This window comes from Lissotriton vulgaris, chromosome 9, assembly GCF_964263255.1.
Source record: "Lissotriton vulgaris chromosome 9, aLisVul1.2, whole genome shotgun sequence".
Classification (NCBI taxonomy): domain Eukaryota; kingdom Metazoa; phylum Chordata; class Amphibia; order Caudata; family Salamandridae; genus Lissotriton; species Lissotriton vulgaris.
The window spans coordinates 345,878,519-345,902,441 of record NC_141697.1 but is presented as its reverse complement, the minus strand read 5'-3'; the positions used below and the strand labels follow the sequence as shown (position 1 = coordinate 345,902,441).

General features: G+C 41.6%; 1 protein-coding gene across 3 annotated transcripts in view; it reads right to left on the bottom strand.

Moving 5' to 3' along the window:
• Positions 1 to 23,923, bottom strand: part of CHGA (chromogranin A) — a 96,306-nt gene that overhangs the window by 24,750 nt on the left and 47,633 nt on the right. For all 3 annotated transcript variants that reach the window (XM_086937696.1, XM_086937697.1, XM_086937698.1), the window contains exons 3-4: positions 9,479 to 9,572; positions 7,452 to 7,520 (exon numbers count right to left, since the gene is read on the bottom strand). In XM_086937696.1, coding sequence (XP_086793822.1) covers positions 7,452 to 7,520; positions 9,479 to 9,572 — 163 coding nt within the window. The remainder of the gene's footprint in view (positions 1 to 7,451; positions 7,521 to 9,478; positions 9,573 to 23,923) is intronic.

Sequence of the window (23,923 nt, the reverse complement as noted above, 5' to 3'; positions counted from 1 at the left end):
TGTGCGGAAAATCTAGAGTGAAGCGTCCTAAAATAAGCTCTTATGGGGCTGGGAGTGCACTCAGTTGCAGTGTAAGATTGCAACATTTAATACTTCCTGGCAGGAGTATTTCTTTTTTTGTTTTAAGTTTTTCAAAACCATAACATTTCATATTTTAGTGTTCATAATGTATTACATGTTAATTCGGCTTACACTATTTTTCTAACAATATACCTCCAACATAGTTGGAGTTTTTCTACTGACAGTCTACAGCGACTTGTTAGCTAACTCCTGCACAATATTAATGACTCTAAAACTACAAGTTCATGATCAATATCAACATAACTGCCCCATTAAGAACTGTTTATATGCCATGTACTTGACAGACAGTCCTTGCCCATGTTCATGACAGGTTCTCTGTCACAATACAACATTGTAGGAAAAAAAGCAAGATATTCACCGAATTCCAACACAATTTACATAAGATTCCAGCCTGGAGCAGTCTAATCAGCTTTCTGGTGCTCACCCTCTCCCAGACCCTCCTCTGACTGTAGACGGAATTAGATTGGCTGGCTTCAACAATCTCATTGGATTGGCTGGCTTCAACAATCTGATTACCAAGCCATTTCTGCACATTCTCTGCTATCGTCTTTCCTACAAACGGATGCCAAAGTGCTGAGCTGTCGGAGGGGTAGATAAAGTGTTGCTAGCTGGAAGCATAATGAGGAAGCGGAGATGACGATACTAAGCAGTTTTGGAGGAATAGATCAATATAGGAAGGGGAGCAAGTAAGTTGAGCCAGAGTCAAGAAAGTATGAATGCTCATGGAGAGTGCAGGTGGAAAATGATCTGCCAATAATTATGCAATGATCCCCACTCCGCTCGTCTTGCATTACTCCCCTTGACAGAAAATGGAAAACCTGCTTGCGGTTGCCTCTACCCCTTGGTGGGACGCTGTGACCTTAAGAAGTCCGCTTACTTTGTATGGCGATTCAGAGACGGGCATCAACAGTGCACACTATCAAAGGGCATTTTAAGCGATAGGAACTTGCAGTAATAAAAAACAATAAGAACCATTTACTCAAGAGATTTGGATTTTGTTTCTACCCCAACCATCTTAAAACATGGGAATTAGCAAATTCTCCTTTCAGGCTAGATTAGATAAAACTACTAATATATGGTATAAAGTACCCCCTTCCATACATTATAAGGATATTGCAGGGCACTGAGGAGTTCAATGACCCTATAGTCCTTTGCAAAGTGATTTGCAATAGTATTATGTGCAGCAGGGGGTACTTTATTCATTATAATACATGGTCACATCATCACCTTTCTCACAAACCACTTAAATCCTTGATGTATCGCTCTTTCATTTGAAATACAGAGAATGTTTTCAATATATTTTTGCAACAAATATCTAACAGCTTTTTACGTGTTTCTTCGTGATTGCAATCAGTTTAATACAAATCAGTTAAAAAAATAAAAATAAAGGCATATAAGAAACCTGCAGAAAGATTCTAACTTTTCTATAATAACTTGAGGAGTGCAAAAACAATATAAATATTACCATAAATATCTACTTTCTGCTTGTCACAAACATTTACTTTCCACTATAAAAAAAAGCAGAAAAAAGAAAAGCAACATAACCTTATCTGCTATTACCCGCGGCTACTGGCTCTGGTAGTAGGCATTGTGAGGCCAGAACTCAACTAGAATAAGTTACTACAGTTTAGTTCGGATGTCATTTCTTTATAATAGGCGACTGGGGTTGTCGCAACTCGAACAGTATAAAGAAATTAGTGAAAGGCGTTTATATACGGATTGCAGAATCCCCTGTATTACACTACTAATACTAACATGAATACTAATAATAATAATACTATAGCTTATAAGAGTAATAGTAATGTTCTTCATGATAACAGAAACACGAGGACATTATAGTACAACAATATTACAGGTCGCAGAAAAATGTTGTGCCATGAAAAGCAAAAGCTGCAAGTTGAGTATTCTACATAGGCAGTGAGGTAATAATGGTAAAGGAGTGAGTGTAACCTTGAATTTTCTGATGTTAAGTTTTACATGCGACTTTTGGTGGATACTGTACCACATCTTACTATCAAAATCTTATGTGGAGTAGAAGAGACTCTCCTCTGTTTGCATCTGTTGGCCTGCAGAGTGGAGCTCATGAGCCACTCTCAGCCGCTCTCACTAAATTGTCAGGATCGACCATTAGACGCAAAGCAGTTGGGGCGGGTCATGACCTATGACTCATCTTGGACATCTGCAGACCATATCAGCCACATTTGTATGTCACCAGCTGCACCACTGGCAGATGCCACAGTACCAGCAATGGCCAGATCCACTAACGACGTCGAAGCTGAAGAACCGGGTTCGAGTCTCGGCAACAACGCGCAACATGCTGTGATTTTGGGCAAATCACCTAATCTCGCAATGTCTAACAAAAATGAATGTGTCCTTGTGTAACAAAACTGGTGATCATATACAGCACTCTGATACCTGATATCTTCGGGTCTAGTTCGCGCTGTATAAAACTCTTAAAAAAAAAAATAAACAAAAACATGAACTAGTCCCCTGAACATGAGCCAGGCACAGTCACCACCCCACCTGATCCCTGGACAGAACAGGCACTAGATCAGGGCCAAGACCATGGGCATCAATTAGGGTAGCAGCTGCAGTTTCTGACTTGCAGTTTGGTGCCCTTGCACTGCTCTTGTCCCCTAGTGTCAGAGATCGATAAGGCTGAGACAGGAACAGATGGTGCACAGATCTTGGAACCATGGTTGTTTATTGTATTTTCCACACCTAGCCATTTTTCAACCTCCTCAGCAGGAAACAGGTGGCTGACGAGAGATCAATGGGGGGAAAGGTGGTCAACCCTGTGATGACAGCGAAGGTCAAAGGGTGCATGATGTCATTTCTACTGCTCGTGGCATTCCGGGAATCATCATCCAAATCCAGGTTTTCTGCTCGAATGGGTGTCAGGTAAATAATTCTTTGATTTGGACTTGATAGGAATATTTTTTGTAAAGTAATTGAATGAAAATTTTGTTAAACTGGGCAATAAAAAATAGATGGCAGGACAGTATTGTAAACATGGCAAGTGTGCCAATTTGGACAAGGGACGTTTAAGACACGCAGCTGGGCAGACTCTTAATAATGAGACATTATGGAAAATTGCAAAAGGTGAATACTGAAATTTAGCAATTTTTTGAAAGTGTGCTAACTGGGGCCACGTGAAAGCTTTGTAGCATACTGCAACCTGCATCATATCTGAGGTGTTTGTTCACCTACTTACCTATTCACAGCTTTCAAAGAGAACCATTGGAAACATGTTTTGGAGCGGATTCAAACTGTTTACACACCGTACTCCATTTGCAATAAATTAGCATGCCTTGGCAAAGCCAATAGGTCCCTCCAATGCATGTGCTATTTGCCTTGTCAATGTGAATGTCTTTTAGATATGCTGTCTAGCAGCACATCTGCTGATAAGCATGGCTGAAAGCCCAGAAGTACATGATGTTGAGCCAAAGGCGAGTCTCTTCAACCCCATGTTAAGTTTGTTGTCCTGCCCCTCCTAACACAAAATAGCGTTATGATGTGGCCTGCGCTGGCCACATCATACCACTTTTTTTCAGTGACGTTCAGCCATGCTGATCCGCAGATGTGCTGCTAAACAACATGGCTAAAAGGCAATCACATTGACAATGCCAATAGCTCGGGGATTAACAAGATCTATTTGCTTTGACAATGCTTGTTTGGTGTTGACAGGATCATGCTAAGCAAATGTGGAAGTGATAGTGAGAAACAGTTGAGGAGCTTTGAAGTGAAACAAGGATGTGGTGTAATGGCCAGAGCCGCTGACAGGGGACATCGGGAACCAGGTTTGAATCTCAAGGGTCAGCTGAAGAATTTGTGATTTTGAGCTAGTCACTTATGCTTGCCCCTGCCTATGACAATGAATGTGTAACTGTGTAATGTAACTGGTGAGAACTGAAAGCACTCCAATACCATCAGCTGGTGTTGGCACAATAGCAAGATGGAGGATGGAACAAGTGCTCGATCGGAATGTGCAAAAAAAAAAAACAGCAGAGACGAGGGGAGACAGTGGGGGGAGGGAGGCAAGCAAGGAAACAGGATGGGATAAGAAGAAGGGCAAGCAACGACTGGAAAAGAAACCTTATTTGAAGCAGGGTCAGTGAGAAAAAATGAATGCATCATTGAGTAACGTAACTGGTGAGCACTTCAAGCATTCCAATACCATCAGCTTGTGTTCGCTGTGGCAAGACGGACGATGGAGCGAGTACTCCAATGCCATCGGATCATACAAAAAAATAAAATAAACAAGTGCTGTTCATGTTTTAACACCTTTTTGAGAACTGCGTTTGTTTGTGTACACACACATGCATTTTAGTGGTATGTGTTTATGTGTACAAGGGAGACAGCCTGAAAACACAGGTGCTTGTATGGATTTCTAAAAAACAAAGAAAACAATTCCTTTGCAAACCGGGAGCAGTGTAAGGAGATGTTTACTTGGTCCATGCACTATGGGAGGGCCGAACGCAAGAAGAGGGCATGACGTCTGCGTGCCATGACAAATGGCATCAAAGAAAATTAGAGCGACACTGAAGTTTACCAGGCGTAGGAGATGGGTGACATGTAAGCCCTCAGATAGAAAACAACACGTCTCTTTAAGACAGTGCATGCGCTGTCTAGCCAAGACTTAAACATTCCATGAGTGAAACTCTCAGGCATGTGTGAAATGTCTTTAAGATCTAAGGGGCAGATTTACAAGAAACTGATGTATCTGTAGAGATGCATCATTTTCCTTGCGCCAGCCTGCGATATCCTTACGCCAACATGGATGTGCCCTATTTACAATAGGGCGCACCATGACGCAAGGATTGACAGATGCGTTAGAAATTCTCATGCATCTGTTGGCCCAAAAGTCACGCATTGCTGGAGTTGTGTCCCAAGCATGACACAACTCCTGCAACGCATTGACTCATTGTACTGCATCCCTCCTTACACCTGCTTCAAGCAGACGTAAGGTTTTGACGCAGTAGCATCCTGGAAGTCACACAGTGAAATCTTGTAGATTTCACTGCTTCACTTTTACGAGTCTTTCCTGCGTGGGAACGCCCACTCTGCATACATTATACCTGACGCAGGTATAATGTGACTCATGGCTTTACAAAGTGATGCATCTCCGCAAATGCGTCACTTGTAAATTGGCTGAAGAAGTGCTGCTTTGAGACCTCCCAAGGGCTTATTTTTTTTACCTTGCACCTATCCCTGCTCCTGTGTTACCTTGCAGGTTTATGCCACGATTTTTAACCAATTGCACCCTGACGGATTTCGTGGTTGGGCTGTTTTTTTCTTTAGCATCCGTATATTTCCTGAGGATTCCTAGTTGATCTCAGTAGTTTAGAGGGTGTTGAATATGTTTGTTTGTGTGTGCATGTGCTAAGGTTGCCTTCCACCTGCAGTGTTGGATCATGTGCTTATACTGGGAGTTTCTTACTCATACTCAGGTATTCCACATTAAGAATCATTTCCAGCTTTGTCTGTTCCTTGTTTACCATCCTTTCACCATAAATTATACTTTTTCTGTGCCTGTTCTTGAGCTCAAACTTCTCTCGCTCTTCTGCTTTCTGTTCCAGTTTCCTATTGCATCCATTGCAGTCTGTCTCCCTGTATTCCTGAAACTTTCATTTTCAATGACCTCTCCTTATGTTTCCTTCACTCAGTGTCCTTGATGTCAGCGTTCTTGATGTGCTTGCTGATTTAGCACTGACTCCTTGTTTCCTGAATCTGCACTTTGTGTCTTTGATCAATTGTCCGCCGATGCGGCAGCACTGACTTCTTTCCTGAAAGAGAAGAGTTTGGCTGTGAGTCCATATTTCTTGCTATTACCAGGGCCACCATGGCTTTGGTGAGCCATAGCCTGTCACTTCCAGCTTTAGCTCCAGGCTGTCCATGAGGCAGAAGTCACTTGAGGCTCTTTATTTGGGCTTCTTTCTTTCAGTTCTGCACTCTTGCCATTGGTTGATATCCTGTTTTACCTTGTTAATCGTTTAAATCTGCTTTTATGTTCTAGCTGTTCTTGGTTTGACTGTTATGTTAAACATCCATAAACATTGTGACGCCGGAGTCAATATCAGTCCAGATTCGATTAGGGCTTCACACTATGTGTATTACCCATGCCTGCCTTGTCTTCTATCAATCCTCAGCCACACCTGTTTAACTGGTCATCCAATCTTTCCTTATTTTGGCCAGTGTTGCTAGCAAATTGTTGCTTACAAGTGTACAAATTAGCACCAAATACCTCTAAAACTCCTCATTGAGATCATTTAAACCACACTCTAAATAGCAGCATAATTTAACAAGCATCTGCAATGCAATAGGTCTCGCATTTACACAGGTTTGAGCTATTGGCATTGTAAATGACAATGCCTTTTATTTATGTTTTGGTGTTTAAAACATAAATAAAAGGCATTGTCATTTACAGTGCCAATAGCTTAAACTCCTACTGCATTCCAAATGCTTTACCCTCCTGCAGTAAGAGAAGCTCATTAAAGAAAATAGTGCTTACAGACTAAAGAAGACGTACCGTTCAACAATCGAAGTCAAAGTTGCAGTCCTCATGGCAGGTTACAAATGAAGACACGGCGGTACTAAGGAGGAACTAACAAGCCTAATAACGAATCAGAAGTCAGCATTTACGAAGGACAATGACACAACCAATGACAAATATGGGAAGGGAGTGGGCGGGGCTCAGGTACATACTTCAATACAGCATGCCTTGCAGAGCAGCGCATGCGCTGCCCAGGCTCGACCTAAAAATTACTTAAGGGTCCTTGCAGCTTGATCTCGACCTGGTACTTGTCTTACACATCCAAAGGCAATTCTTGTGATTGGATCCTTTTTTAATTTTACCCATCATTAAAATCCATTACTTCAAAATAATCCTAATGTCTTTTTTGTAAAAGTTAGACACAGTTAGTATTTGGGTTGCAATCATTTAGCAGCACCTTTTCGCTGATATGCTCTATGTTAGAATGGACGTCACCATTTTGTTTGGTATGAATGTGGCTCGTTACCCACAAAGGCGGGTGGTGTACCTCTGTTCTATAGAGTGGCCTGTGCAGACATCCTAGACGCAGAACATTATTGATGTCAGGTCAACACCTACCGAGAGCGCACTGTGACATGGTATTCATGTGGGAAATGAACGATGAACCTTTCAAAGGCAAATCGGACAGTAACAATATCTCCCAACCTTGGTCAGAAGTTGAAAGAGTCACATTATTACCCAATAAATGATTTTCAAATTTGATAAAAGAAGAATTTTGGAATATGAATGTGCAAATAATTAGATATGGATCTTGGACCCAACAAAGGCAAGCCTTTTCTTTGAGAGACATTGAACGAAATGGTGGTGCTTGCAGTACCTTTTGCTGCCAATTGCTGGAGCTCTTTAAGGAGGTTCTGGTGCCGGAGGATGGAGATGATCCTTTCATCTGTAAGAAAAGAGGCGTTAATTGAAACGCGTGTTGGTCCCTTCAAATATAGAGAAACTAGAGAGAGATGCCACTCTGCGTCTGAAATCAAATGGGTGAACCTATTCCCACCCTCGTACACCTGCACACCCTGCTACTCCATGGAGCCAGTGCTTCTCTAAAGCCTTACAAGGACTGGTGGGGCTCTGTTTGACCTGGGATCCGACCCTCTCTGCCCTAGCACTAGCAACCTATTCGAATCTCCAGTCCATCAGCAAGGGTTTCACATTTCTCATCAACTTGGCCATTGGAATTACACATTTGTGCGGCCACAGTAATTGTAGAATTGCAGACTGAATTTGCCACATACTCCATCATGTTTTGCATGAGTTTTAAATTAGAAATTAAATGATTTTCTAGCTCAAAGTGATTGTGGCAAGTATGTTGCAGTGCAGTGGCAAACATTTTGCAAAAGTATGCTGATCACTACTCACATGATGATTGTTTCATTGAGGTATTAAACGGGTACTAAGACATTAACTGCCAGATTCATCAAAGACCCGTTTTGCGAGTCTGTAATAGCGATTCATAAGGAATCGCTATTACAGAAAAATCGGAAAATAGCGAATTCGCTATTACCGATTTTTTCATTTGGAATGATGAATCCCAAATGCAATAATTGCGCTCGCAAAGGGCCAGATTCTGTGAATCTGGCCCTTTGCGAGCGCAATTCAGCTTCATGAATCTGGCCGTAAATGTTATGATGAAAGTGACTATTAATGCCTCCAGTTTATGGTCTGGGAATATACCTTCGTCTGCACCAGGAATAAAATGTTTAATACACGAATACAATTCAAACAGTGTGGAAATAATGATTACAAGAAAATGTTTGATTTGCTATTAGTGTAAATTCTTGCTGTAGCACTACCCCTTTTCACAAAGCAGCAGTTATTTCAAGAGTACAGCGAGACTGCAGAGAATCCCAAACGCTTACCCTCTCACTTTGAGGTCTATGTTTTCAATCTTACTATATATAGTAGTGTAACAATTAAATAATCCATATTGTCTCTCTGGGGCTATTTCTTAATGGAAAGATAAACTACCTGGGGCCCATAGTATAGCAGGACACCGTACACTTTTTGTCAAAATATCTGCTAAGTGGGCGTTATACAAACTATTATTACTGATCAGGAAAAAGCATTTCTTTCCCTATGCAAGGCAAAAGCACTATTTGTCAGTGAATATAATTTTGGATTGGATTTGTTGCTTGCGGCTGTTTTTTTCTTAAGTAATCCTTACATTTTGTGTAATGTTGGGATATTTTCAAAATAAATGTATGTCTAAATATGAAAATATCAAAATAATATTAACACACAATGTGTGGCTTAACATTTCATAATGAGAGCTTCTGGTTCAATTGTATTTTATTTGACATTTCCATCTGTATTCATCCATCTTCATTTTTTGCTACCTTGATCTGTATTTATCCATATGTATCTGGGTATTGTGAAACAAAGAAGCTGAAACTAGTATATTTCCAAATGTATCTAATATAAATGTACACTAATACTTGAACGACTAACCAGGTTCAATGATTGAATACCCCTAAATAATAAACCAATACACTATAAAAACATGCACATTTTAGTACATCTTCAACTGTTGAAATCTTATTAGGAAAAAAAAATATTCACAGTTATTGGTCTAGCAGCCATGATTGACAAGGTTTAGAATCACTCAAAAATAACCTAATTTCCTTTTTTCATATGTAAAAGTAAATACAGATGGAAAATTGATGACTCTCTTTTTCAGTGAATATTACACAAAAATACTAACTACAACCTTGATTCATAATTTACTTTTACCCGCTATGTTATTTGGCCCCAAAACTGAGTCCTCCTTTGTCATAATTACACCAATAAAAATGTCTGCAAAAATCACTATGTGTCAGAATGTCGTATAAAAAAAATCATACATACCATTTCGTAGGGTTTCCAAGCACTCTGGGCTGATGGGCACTGCATTTGGCTTCGAAAGGGTGTCTGAAATGACCTCCACCACACACTTCATCACCTGCATAAAGAGAAACAATCAACTTTGTAGATTTTGTGGGAATGATTATGTATATGACTGAATCAAAGCATTAGGAATTACAGGTGTTTCAAAAATATATGCTTTCTTGGCCCCCAAAAGCACGTTGTACAGGCAGTAAATTGGAGAAGCATCTTTGTTGACCTGCAAGGTTACGGTTGCCCCATAGTTGGTGGATGTCTATAGGAAGAAATTCCGTAATATTGATTGTATTCAGATGTAGCTTGTCTTTATGCCGCATATTTTATATTGTTGAAAAGTGCTTGCAGTTAAATTGTTCTGGGGAAAACCCGTAAAACCCCATGAAAACCCAAAACAGCAAAGAAATGCAAAAATAAAAAAGTCCTCTTCAAAGTTGTCTACTCTGGTAAAATAGATCTACTTATTTCTTATTTCTTTCCCTTTAATGAGTATTTTAGCATTCATAGTTAATTAACATTTTTTTTGTTAAACCTCGCCTATTAATGAAACTGGCTTTCAAAGGGTTAATGATCAAGGATACTAAGGGCCCAATTCACAAAGAAACTTACGGCTTGTAAAGTTACGAGTGCGCATTCTCCGCACTTTGGGCGGCATTGCCGCACTACAGTGCTCAGTGCAGATATTCTGCCACAATTGAGGAGACTTCGCACTCGTAACTTTACGAGTTGTAAGTCCCTTAGTGAATCAGACCCTAAGTCTATGCCGGAACAATATATGCAAAACCAATGCAATGCGCTGTGTCCACATGGTGCTAGATATAAGTTTCCACACCCAGGGTGCTGCTAATCGTGTTGCACAACGCTGAAGGCTATCTGGAATATATATATATGTACATATATATATATTCATAGACATTAATATATATATATATACACACATATAGATCATTAAATCTAACTGGCCCATCTTAAAAACAGACATTGTGGTGGGCCCTTTGTTGGAAGACATGCCCAATATTACTTTTCGACGAGCACCCTCCATGAGGGATGCTCTGGTTAAAACTAGCCCTGAAACCATTATCAAATCTAACTGGTTCTCTAACAAAGCAGGTTTTCGTAAGTGTAGTTCATGCCGGGCATGTAAATTTGGTGTGAACACCAGCGAGTTTGTTGAGGGTCTAACTGATGCTGTGATTCCTATTAAGAATGTGTATACCTGCAAAACAGACCATGCGGTCTATGTTCTCAAATGTACGTGCGAGCTACAATATGTTGGCAGCACTAAGTTGCAGGTATTTAATCGAATCTCACAGCATCTCCGTGCCATTGTCAATTCTGACCCCAATTATCCAGTGGCACGTCATTTCAAGCTGGTGCACAATAACAATCTTAATGACCTGCAATACTATGTTATTGACGCAGTCCCCCCGAACAAAAGGGGTGGTGATAGAGAGAAAAGACTTAGACAATTGGAAAGTCAATACATTTTGAGGTTAAACAGTAAGATCCCTAATGGCCTGAACATGGGAGAAGATCTTAACAACTTTTTGTAAATATTTTATTCCATCATATGCATGACTTTTTTATAATGGATTTTATACCTATTTATAAGGTTTTAATCTATTTATTCATGTTGAGGATGGTCTATGAAGATTCACATTGTTTACTCTGATAATTAATTTATTGACAATATTGTGTCTATATTCTATACCTATAATCCAGCTGTATCATTATGAAATTAAGATATTCTCGAGTTTTTGCTGCTATATATGAATCTAATATGATGTGATTGCCTTTTTCTCCCCCCTATTGAGATGTATGCACTGCCGCACTTTTGCACCTTCTTGGCACTTTGCACTTTACCACTATAATCTTATTCTGCTCCAGGTTTTTACCTGGGTTATTAACGTTTGCTCCCACTTTTTGGGATTATGCACCCTGTACTTTTTCTTTTTTGCACTACAATTCTATTAGTGGTTTTGACAACTATTTACTGGTTATATAACATGTCCTACGGACATTGATTATTCAGTTATGCACTTTAATATTGTGGTCATCCATTGGGCACTTGCCCTTTATGCGTCTAACAGATTCCAATTTTTTGAATTGTTAGAAATGTATAGTGGTTTTAATATTGTTGCATTTATGCACTTAATTGCACTGTACAATGTATTTGGATTGTCCATTTTATATTCTGAAGGCTATTTTCTTTTATGTCTATTATTATGTGGGAGGAGTTTCGTTTTTGTACCAGTATTTAACCACTTATGTCTCTGGGTCTTGTCATGTGATCAAGTCCGGGTTCACCGGACGAAACGCGTCATGCTGCCATCCCCATTGATGGAATAAAGCACATTATTTTCTTCTGAAATCCTTGGTTTGTGGTCTGTACCTGGCTGTGTCCGTTTGCTGTTTTCGGCGCTTCAGGATCGTGGATTCTTACACATATATATATATATATATATATATATATATATATATATATATATATATATATATATATATATATATATATATAAGTAATTCGCCACCCGACTCGAGGCAGCCGCCCCAACCCAGTCCCAAGTGACGAAGGAGCAGACCTGTAAGTTAGTGCTTAGTCAAAGTGCTTTATTTCATACAGCAAGCAAGCCGCCATTACGGGTTTCGCTTTCCACAAAGCTTGATCATATGGCAAGTTGCTTAGAGCTGGTGCCGGTATTTAAAGTGCTAGTGCGCGGGCAATTTCACAGTGCAAAAAACAACATAGAAGAAATACTGTCAAACCATGTTGTACATCGGAATTTGAGCATGAATGCAATTACACATTTGAACAAATCATAAAATATATAAATATTTAAATATTTTAAAATGCATTGTAAATTCATGTATAAATATAGAGATTCTTAAAAAATCATGTATAGTAATTGTACCAAGTGGGATATTGTTAATCATAATGGGCCGGATGTAGGTCGGTCGGTAACGGCCGAACATCTGTATTTTCGGCCGTTACCGACCGAGATTCACAAAATGGTATGTAGGGCCACATATTTTACAGATTCGGTAAATTTACCGATCGGTAAAATTACCGAATCTGTAAAATACCGAATCGGTATTTTTACCGATTCGGTAACAAGGAGATGTAGGTGGGACTCTTCTGAGTCCCACAAGCCTTACCGAATCGGTATTTTACCATGAAGTCCAACTTCATGGTAAAATACCGATTCCGGTGTGCATGCACATGTGTGCATGCACACCTGTGCCATATGACAGGCAGACCTGCCCTTAGGGCAGGTATGCCTGCCACATGGCCCACGAATCTTTTTTGGGGGTGCTAGAGGGTGTCAAAGTGACACCCCCTGCACCCTTGTCAAAATCGGTATTTACCGATTCGGTAAATACCGACCGGTAATGCCCCATTCATTCCTATGGGCTTCAAAGCCCATAGGAATGAATGGGGCATTACCGGTCGGTATTTACCGAATCGGTAAATACAGATATTTACCGATTCGGTAAAAGGAACATCTGGATGTTCCTACATATCCACCCCTTAGATTTACCGATTTTTAATTACCGAATCGGTAGAATTCGGTAATTAAAAATCGGTAAATCTATTTTACCTACATCTGGGCCAATATCACTTGAAACTTTACCTAATATTCTGCAATCAATTCACATGTCTCAATCATGGTAACACCTCATATCACTTTGGATAGTAGTAATAAATCACTACTGCAAATGTGTGCTAAACATCTGTCTATCGGATAAAGCCCCAGTGGGCATATACTCTCTGCTCAAGAAAATTAAATTCCTCATGACTGTGTGACACCCTGAAAAAATACCGGCATATAAGAGGTCAACAAAAAATGTGCATTTGATTAATGAAAAAAAGTGCTAGTGCAAAAATACATAGAGCCAATACTAACTTCCCCAGGAACACTCCTGGTGTAACCCTCTTGAAGTAGCACATTAGATTTAAACATTAAAAAGAAGAAGTGTGGGCCCCTTTATAATTAGAAAAGTTCTAAAATTGGTGGTTCCACTACAACATTTAAGTACAGTACAAGCTATAATCAGAACATTCATAATTTTCACCCTAGATTGACAATCCTACATCCTGGTCACCTTTGGCATATAAAACCCTTCTTGATGTCAACTAATGCACAATCTGCTTGAAAAATTATTGTTGACTAAAGTGGCAGTTACTTGATTCTTAGATTAGTTATCAGGCTAAAGACATGTGTACAAGTCCTCCGTCGCATTTAGCCCATTGGGCTGCTTGCTATCTAATTCTAGAATGTACCGGGTTTCGAATAGTCGAAGCCTCGCATCTCGATCCCCACCACTTTTCATACGCCAGACAGAATCGATAACAAAATAAGATAAATGCGACGGATTAGAACTATGCTCAGTTTCGAAATGCCTTGCCACAGGGTAGGCTTGGTCCTTGTTGTAAATTGCCCTGATGTGCTGGAGTACACGCTTGTGGGCCGGCAAACGGGTGCTCCCCACGTACCTAAGCCCACACGTGCACTCCAGCACATAGACCGCATAGTCCGTCTTACAAGTCAGGCGCTTGGTAATTTCACGGGGTTCTTGTGAAAAAGACCCAACATACTTGGTCTTGTTAATCCCATGCCTGTAAGCCTTACATTGGGCAATTTTTTTAAAACCTTTGCCAAGAGCCTTCCATGTGCTAGACATCTGGGGTTCAAAGGTGTTCTTGACCAATGATTTGGCCATAGACGTAGATATCCTGAATGTGAGTAAAGGTTTGTCTGTTACCCTATGACCAATCGTTGGATCTCCTTGTATGAGATTCCTATTGCGATAGAGTATTTTTCTGATGGCCGAGTGTTGTCTACTATACGACATAATCATGCGTGGTTTGATCCCATCCCCGAGGGGGTTGTGTGGACATCCTGTTCTTTGGGTGTTAGTGCTACCGTCAGGACATTAGCTGCGTCCTTCTTAAGGCAGCCTCAATGATGTTACTGGAATATCCCCTTGCCAGGAATCTACGCTCGCTAGCTTCCTGAGCAATCCTACACTCCTCATCTCTGCTGCATATCCGCCTGATGCGCAGCATCTCCCCATAGGGGATGCTGTGAATCAGGTGTCGTGGATGGTGACTCGCAGCATGAAGGATGGTATTGCCCGCTGTCGGCTTCCTGTATAGTTTAGTTTCTATACTGTTGTCCTTGATATATATTTCCATATCTAGAAAGCTAACAGAATCAGCATGTATGTACGAAGTAAACTTCACATTTAAATCGTTGTTATTGAGATTACTGAAAAACTCTTTAGCAGCATTTTCCGTCCCCCTCCATCCAAAAAATAAATCATCAATGTACCTGAGGTAGGTGACCACATGCTGTTCCATGACTTCCCGGAATTCCCCCGCCAGGACCTGTTCCTCCCACAGCCCCATGTGCAAGCACGCGTAACTGGGGGAGAAACAGGCCCCCATGGCGACACCCCTCACTTGTTGGAATATTTGGTTATTGAACAAAAAGAAATTTTGCTCTAAGCACATTCTCGTCATGGTTAACAAAATCTTATTGTGCACCCCACAGTGTATAGGACGTTTCTCCAGGAAATGTTCAATTGCCTTAAATCCATCCCGATGTCCAATTGAAGTTTACAGGGAGGACACATCTAGGGTCATAAGTAATAGATCCGGACCCCACTGCAAATTCTCAATTTTCCGAATGAAGTCCGTAGAGCCTTGCACATAGGAACTCAGTCCTTTCACCCAGTCTTGCAAGAAGTAATCAATGTATTTGGAAACATTTTCCAGCGAACTGTCAATGGCCGAGATTATGGGACTGCCTGGTGGATTTACACAGTCTTTGTGGATCTTCGGGATCAGATAGAAGGAGGGTACTACCGGGTGCTCTGTTTTTAGGAACCAAAATTCGTCCTCAGTAATAACCCTCCTACTCCTCCAACCCTGGAGTTTAGCATTTTGATCCCCCCACGCTGTTTTCAAAGTTGGCAAGTTACTTTTTCAGTAACACGAGGTGTCTCCAAGCTGTGCTTCCGCCTCCGCAAAGTATAGATCACGGGGCCAAAGCACCACATTACCGCCCTTATCTGCTTGTCGCACCAAGATCTTGTTGTCCGAGTCCAACTTTTACATCAATTGTACATAGCCCCAGTTTTGTTTGCTCATCCTTTGACGCTTACTGTTGGTGGCTGCATATAACTTTTTCAAATCTTTAACCACCAAATCATGATAAACATCAATATTGTTATGTAGCATTATGGGCTGAAAGGTGGACTTAGGTTTATAAGGAGTTAGACAGGCATTACCACTTCCCCAACCTGTATTTGCTTCAGGTCCTTGACTTCCATCAGTTTCTTTTTGGGGGGACCAAATTTCATCCAAAGCTCCCTGGTCCCCCACCGTCAATATGGAAGGGCTCCTAGCCGCCTCAACAGTTCGCTTTCTTTTTGACTGAAGACTGTGAAATTTACTGAGTTTTAATTTTCGCACAAATCTAAAAGTGTCCATACGTGCATCAGCATAGTTAAAGTTGCAAGGAGGACAGTAAGACAAGCCCAATGCCAGCACTGCTTCCTCTTGTTTCGTTAATGCTGCGTTAGTTAAGTTAATCACTGAGTTGGAGTTGTCGCTTGCGTTGTGTTCCGATTTTGATATCGGTTCCATCTCCCTCTTGGGGGTCCCTTGACTTAGCCTCTTACACCTGCTGCTCCTTTTCTGGCATTGGCCCAGCTTGTAGTTGCGCCTTGTGTTTGCTTGGCCGCCACCGTACGTGAACACAACGTATCCCTCCGATCTAGGCAGAGGCAGTCTATCTCCTCCGCCATGGAGAGTTTGGTAAACCCCAAAGATGGGTTATTAATTGTTTCGCCTTCCAGGCCACTTTCGGCATTGGAGCTAAGATCGGATGCTGATACTGATATTCCCTGTGTTTTTACTCTGCGAGATTTTGACCCTTGCCTTAACTCCATCGTAGTGACGGGCAAAAGTGAAGATTTGGCCATTTAGGTAGTCCAAGCGATCTCTCTCAAATTTGAAAGTCTTTCTTTTTTTGATCACCTCCTCCTCTTTTTTCAGGCGGACCAACATATCTTCACACAACTTCTTTATTTGTTCATTCATTCCCAACGCAGTGATTTCCTCCTCCAATTTGTCAATTTCTCCCTGCAATTTTATACGGTTACTGGCTGCATAATTTACTACGATCTTTATTAGTTTTGCTGATGACTCTAAGTTCGACTCTGCCCAGTTATTAAGCATTGCGGGGTCAGGATTTTCGTAACTGGGAGCCAGTGTTATTCGAAGTCCCCGTGGTACTCTGTTAACTTGTAGGTACCGGGTGAGGGACCGATGTTCCCACCACTTGGATTGTTCGGAGCGCTTTAGCTTCTCCAGCCTCTAGAACAAATCCCGAGTGGTGGGGCTCCCCGTGATTGCTTGTACTGTCTGTAAAGTGGAACCGGACCCCCCGGCCGGGGAATCCAGAAACATTGTTTCCGCTGCTTCCTCACGTTCACGCAACATGTTTGCGGACATTATGGCAAATTACGCTGGGAGCACCAATGGCTCGCCCTTGACACAGCTTAGTCGGGTAGTGAATCTCCCCCGTCACAAAGCTCGCACACTTCTTACCGGATACTCCGGTTTCAGTCTGCCTCTGCTTAATCACCGTTCTCCCACGCCAGCCGGCGCTGAATTTCACAGGTGTCAGCCCAACAGCAAACTTGCTTCAACAGTGTCCGGGGGCAATTGCAGCGTACTCCTCGGTGGAGTTTGTAAATCCTCTTCTGGGTGACCAGAGAAGGTTGTGCTTCCTGCCGCGTAGCCCAGTAGCCAAGAAGGGGTTCTGCTCGTACCGTGAAAGCCTTTCAGTACGACATATGAAAGTAATTCGCCAACCAACTCGAGGCAGCCGCCCCAGCCCAGTCCCAAATGACGAAGGAGCAGACCCGTAAGTTAGTGCTTAGTCAAGGTGCTTTATTTCATCCAGCAAGCCAGCCGCCATTACGCATTTCGCTTTCCACAAAGCTTGATCACATGGCAAGTTGCTTAGAGCTGGTGCCGGTATTTAAAGTGCTAGTGCGCGGGCAATTTCACAGTGCAAATACTGTCAAACCATGTTGTACATCAGAATTTGAGCATGAATGCAATTACACCTTTGAACAAATCATAAAATATATAAATATTTAAATATTTTAAAATTCATTGTAAATTCATGTATAAATACAGAGATTCTTAAAAAATCATGTATAGTAATTGTACCAAGTACAAAGAGGCGCCACACTGTTCGTGTTCTGCCAGCTGGTCACACCGCTCCAACAGCGCCTGACTTTTTACGGTGCTTTGAACCCGCCTCTTTTAAGAGCACCCGTGTCTTTTGGATATATAGCGGCCCCTGCTCTGGTCACGAGGATGCCCCACCACACATCATGCGGGTTCAAAGCGCGGTAGAAAGTCAGGCGCTGTTGGAGCGGTGTGACCAGCTGGCAGAACACAAACAGTGTGGGGCATCTACATTGTGAGTAAACAGTCCCTACTAAAAGATTTTGAACTTTTTAAAGACATTAGCAGGCGCATATCATGGACCGAAAACTTCATAGGCCATGATGCACTATTTGTGCTTGTTGTCGGAAAGCCAAGCCAGTGATCAAGGGCAAATCTGCCTGAAACACGTATGGCAGGAGGTTGGCAAGACGATTCAAGCTGTTGAAGACAATGCTATATGTCCTGTAGTTCCCCAGCAATAAATGGATATGAAACACACCGCGTGTGGCGCCTCTTTTAAGAGCACCCTTGTCTTTTGTATATATATATATATATATATATATATATATATATATATATATATACAGGAAAACTCTTCCCAAAATTCGTTTTTTAAAGAAAGAAAGAGCGCGGACTACTGTGGCTAGTCAGCTGCAGTGTATTTGTATTCTATAGGTAGCGCAGCAGCAGCCATGACGAGTTTCGTCCCTCACAAGGGACTTGATCACATATATACATATATATATATATATATATATATATATGTATATGTAAATATAGACAGATAGTTACATATATTTCATTTGCAAAAGGAATATATCGTTATATATGTGTTCATATATATTTATAGTTAAATATCCCATTAAATATATATTTTTTTATATATATATATATATATTTATATATATATATATATATATATACACACACTGGAAAAAAAAGCAAAGCTCAAAGTAACGTCATGGTTAGATGAAAAATCCAATGACAACATACCATTTGAAACTAAAATAACACTGACATTTCACCGGTTATAGTTATCTCTAGTAAATATAACTTGTGCCCTAAGTTAACTGTAACTCGTGCCACCCCCATGCACAGTTTTGTCATCAATTATGAGTTTGTATGTAGACTTGTATGTTTTTCGAGAAAAAAGATTTATTTATTAAAGTATTACTGCAAAGCCATGTATTTTTCAAACTGTAGTAAAAAATTGCATAATTTAAATGTTTAAACTGTATTGTCTAACTGGGAGTTGATCAATGGTACACTATTTTTCCCAAGGTTATTGTATATTGAATTGAATATTTTATGGACTTTCTAATTTCTAAGTCAAGAAAATAATATTGTTTTCCTTAAAATGTTATTTACTTAAAACTGTTTTCCATAGTTATTGTCCTTTAATGTGTTTTTTCAGTTTTCGTTTTTCCATTTGTACACATGCATCATTTCAGCATGCCACCTTGTTCTGACACCTGACATCCCAAATAAAGTGAAATGACCTAATATATATTATTACGGTAGAGTGGCTATACCATTTTCATATTACAAGTGAGTAGTGATGCCACAACAAGACTGCATTAAGAACATTAGGGACATATCTTATACAGTTATCATAGCGTTATTTGTATAACCTTTATTATGTTTGAGTGTGAGACTTATATTATGAAAGTTCTGGAATGTTAGTGCCAGATTTGGGAAACAGAGAGATGTCCCAGAATGTGAATGTGATGGGAGCTATCTGCAGTATCAGGAAATGACATGTGACTAGCTTAGCTTCAGTCAAAACAGCTTTTCAAATGCATCTGTCCAGATGAGTCAGTCCACTACTGAGTGGAAAGAAATGCTCTTACAAAACCTACATTGTAGTTCTACAGTCATATTAAATTCCAGTTGACAATCGAAATACAAAAATTTGCTTTGGTATGCTTCAGATCTGATTGCCATCCGCTACAGATGCAAGACATGATACTTTTATGAGGGGCACAATAGTTTTCATGGTCATAGCCTTCTGGCATATTATAGAATTGACATATTCTACTTGTGCGTTAATTCTAATGGGCATATTCCACTTGCACATTGGGTCAGATGTGCACTTTCTACTGGAATGAGAATCCTCAAGGACATTGTCTACTGACACAGAAATAGATTCAAGTGATAAAAACAGAGGCATATCAGCAGTGGCATTCACTTCTCCTGCCACCAGTACTTAATTTGAGCCAGTGGTTGCTGGTGCTCGGCACCAACACTTAGTTGTCAACATCAGCACTTATGGCAGTCTGCCACAAGGTGGCAATGTTTGTGATGAGCACAGTATTTTAATAATTCAATGTACATTAAAAATGACTAATACCTGCTACCTAAAGTTATAAGAATAGCTTGGGTAGCAGGTATTAGACATGTTTAATGTATATAACGGGTCTAAATTGTCAGAAATTATAGGCGTGTGATGGTTAATGGTTGTGTTGATACTGTCATTGGCAGTACTAGTAGGGGCAATAGGTGATGCAAGCTGCAATGACCAGCTGACAAGGGCCCTGGCACTTAGGTGGATATATATATATCAAAGCCCTCGTCTCCACCAGAGCATCACTTTTTTTGATACTCTGGTCACGCAGCGCCATTTTCCATATTTACAAGGTGGCGCTAAGCCACTTTGCGTGGCTTAATGCCATCTTATAAATATGCCTGTTTCCGCCTCAGTTCCCTTCGGCAAAGGGGCGTGCAATGGGTGTTGCTGTGTGCGTTCCAGTGCAACATCCATTGCTTTTAGATGCTGCCCCAGAATTACAAGGTGAGGCAGCAGGCGATAGAATGGCGATACGAGGAGAAATTATTAATTTCTCCTCATTTTTGCTCTTCCGTGTCTGCTGCAAGATGCAAATCGATATTATTGATTGTTCATGTGCAGAAATCACAAACAACTGTCTCTGTTGCGCAGGTGCCCTTGCAACAGGCAGCAAGGTACCTGCGCTGGCACTAGGCAGCTCTTTTTGTGCCAACACTAGGGGAAACACAGGGGTGTGCCGTATTCTTGTGAATATGGCGCATCCCTGTGTTTTGAAAATGTCGAACCACGATGCTGCCAAATTTGGCACAGCTCTGCGCTCTGACACTTTATTGTGAATATGTCCCTTATTTTGTTCAACAAATTAAGCACTGCCTGACACACGGTGAATAATGGCTACTGTGTCTCCCAGCACAGGTTTTATGATGTGTTATTTTAAACAGCACAGAATGTATGATGCACATAATTTCTGCAGGCGACAAATGTTCCAGGGAGACCTTTTCTCCTGAGGTGTCAAATTCTTCTAAGAAGCACAATAACGTCTTTACTGCTGCAGAGAAATGATGATTCACGGGCACCGTGAGAAATGCTGGCCTGCAGGGTAGATTCATGAGTCCCTCAAGTACTGACTTTAATCCCTTTGTTTGTTTACAACATACATTTACAACTGTGCATAAAATGCTCAGTTTGTTTCATTATTTTAAAAAAGCATTGCAAAACCAATCATTCGGGCCCAACAAGGCTGCTTTTTTATTTATATATTTATTTATCAAATATATTGAATTGGCATGAAACAATGAGAAGTAATATAAAGTAAAAAAATGCCAAAGTGAAAGGGTGATTTGCATTTGTTGGCAACAATACAAATTTGTAGAAAATGATCCATTGCAAAAATAAACAATACAAATTTGTAGAAAATGATCCATTGCAAAAATGAACAATACAAATTTGTAGAAAATGATCCATTGCAAAAATAAACAATACAAATTTGTAGAAAATGATCCATTGCAAAAATAAACAATACAAATTTGTAGAAAATGATCCATTGCAAAAATGAATATAGAAAACATTTAAAATGAAAGCAAAAATAAAAACAGGGCTTGGTCTGCCAGCCCTGGAACTGGCTATTTCTTGGCAGATGTGCATATCAGGAAGAGCAAAGGGCAGTCACTCACAATGAAGAGAGCCAGTGGCTGAAGTGGGCTCACCTAGTGCCCTATGTGGTATACCGAGGTGAGAGGAAGCAAAATGTGAAGGGTAGTTGAACAGGCCAATATGAAGATGGTAGAGAAAAAGCACATTCTTGTCTTTTAGTAGGACCTAAAAGGACCAGAGATACTACCACTTAACTTCTTTACCAACTTTATTTCACTTTCTGTACTAGTTCAGTGACATAGAAAATGCCTTCCTCATCTGTGCCTTTGGTCAATGACTTCACTGTTAGCTTCCAAATAACAACGCCCAAATCCTACTCTTGCCGCTGGCTATTTCTGGTTTTGCAATGTCTCTCTGCTTCATTAGCCTTGCAAGGCCCTCCCATGGTAGGTGTGCCTTCTATTGTAAGGCCTTTCCCCGGTTGGCATCACTTCCCCTTTCCATTCCAAGTCCCTACCCCGGTAGGCATCACTTCCATTCCAAAGGCCTTCCCATGGTAGACATTACTTCCCCTTCCATTCTAAGTCCTTACCCCAATAGGCATCCCGTCTCCTTCTATTCCAAGGCCTTCCCTGGGTAGGCATAAATTCCTCTTCTTTTCCACAGGCTTCCCCAGTAGACATCCCTTCTTCTTCACATTCCATTCCAAGTCCTTTCTCAGGGATGCATCCCTTCTCCTTCTCTTCCAAGGCCTTCCCCCAGTAGGCACCCCTTCCATTTCAAGGCCTTCCTTCAGTAGGCACCCGTTACATTCCAAGGCCTTCACCCGTTAGTCACCACTTCCCCTTCCATTCCAAGTCCTTACCCCAATAGGCATCTCTTCTCCTTCTATTTCAAGTCCTTTCTCCTGTAGGCATCCCTTCTTCCATTCCGAGGCATCCCCCGGTAGGCATCAATTCCTCTTCTTATTCACTGGTTTCCCCCAGTAGGCATACTTTCTCCTACCCTTCCATTCCAAGGCCTTCACCTGGTAGTCGCCACTTCTCCTTCCATTCCAAGTCCTTCCACCGGTAGGCATCCCTTCTCCCTCCATTCCAAGGCCTTCCACCAGTAGGCACCCCTTCCATTCAAATGCTTTCCCATGGTAGGAATCCCTTCCATTCCAAGGCCTTCTCTGGGTAGACACCCCTTCCATTCCAAGGCCTTCCCCTGGTAGGCATCCCTTCCATTCCATTTCAAGGCCTTCCCTGGGTAGGCATCACTTCCCCTTCCATTCCAAGTCTGTCCCCTGGTAATCATCCCTTCTTCCATTCCAAGGCCTTGCCCCAGTAGACATCCAAAGTCTTTCCCTGCTACTCATCACTTCCCCTTCCCCCGGTAGAAATCCCTTCAATTCCATGTCCTTCCCCGGTAGGCTTCCCTTCAATTCCTAGGCCTTCCCCCAGTAGGCATTCTTTTCATTCCAAGTCCTTCCCTGGTAGGCATCCCTTCCATTCCACGGCCTTTCCCCGGTAGGCATCCCTTCCCCCGGTAGGCATCTCTTCCATTCCAAGGCAGTTAATCAGTAGCCATTACGTCCCCTTCCACTCCAAGGTCTTCACCCAGTAGGCATCCCTTCTCCTTCTATTTCAATTCCTCAGCCCTGTAGGCATTCCTTCCATTCCAAGGCCTTCCTTGGGTAGGCATCACTTCCCCTTCCATTCCTCCAGTAGGCATCCCTTCTCCTTCCATTCTGCCTCCTTCACCCAGTAGGCATCCCTTTTCCTTCCATTCCAAGTCCTTTCCCCGGTAGACATCCCTTCCATTCCAATACCTTCCCCCATTAGGCACCACTTCCCCTTCCATTCCAAGTTCTTCATTCAATTCTTCTGCATGCTTTTATCTTCCTAATTAGGGAACGGGCACTCTTTATACCTTTAACACGTTCGATGCTGATGACGGAACCGCTCCGTCATAAGCTGCGGTTGGGCTGTGCTGATGACGGAGCGGTTCCGTCATGGCCCGGCCGCCGCACCTGCACTGCGCTGATTTCGCGCCTGCGCGGCGCGTTCTATTGAGCGGGGCGGGCCATGACGGAACCGCTCCATCACGAGCACAGCTCAACCGCGGCTGGTGACGGAGCGGTTCTGTCACCAGCATGCGGCCACCGCGTGGCCGCCCCGCCCTGTTAGCACTGCGGCGGAATAGCCGCCGCAGCGAAAGAGTTAACCAGCTGGACTCCACCCTGTTGCATATTTCTTAAATAAATGCTGCTATAACAGTGATTGCTGCTAATATATTG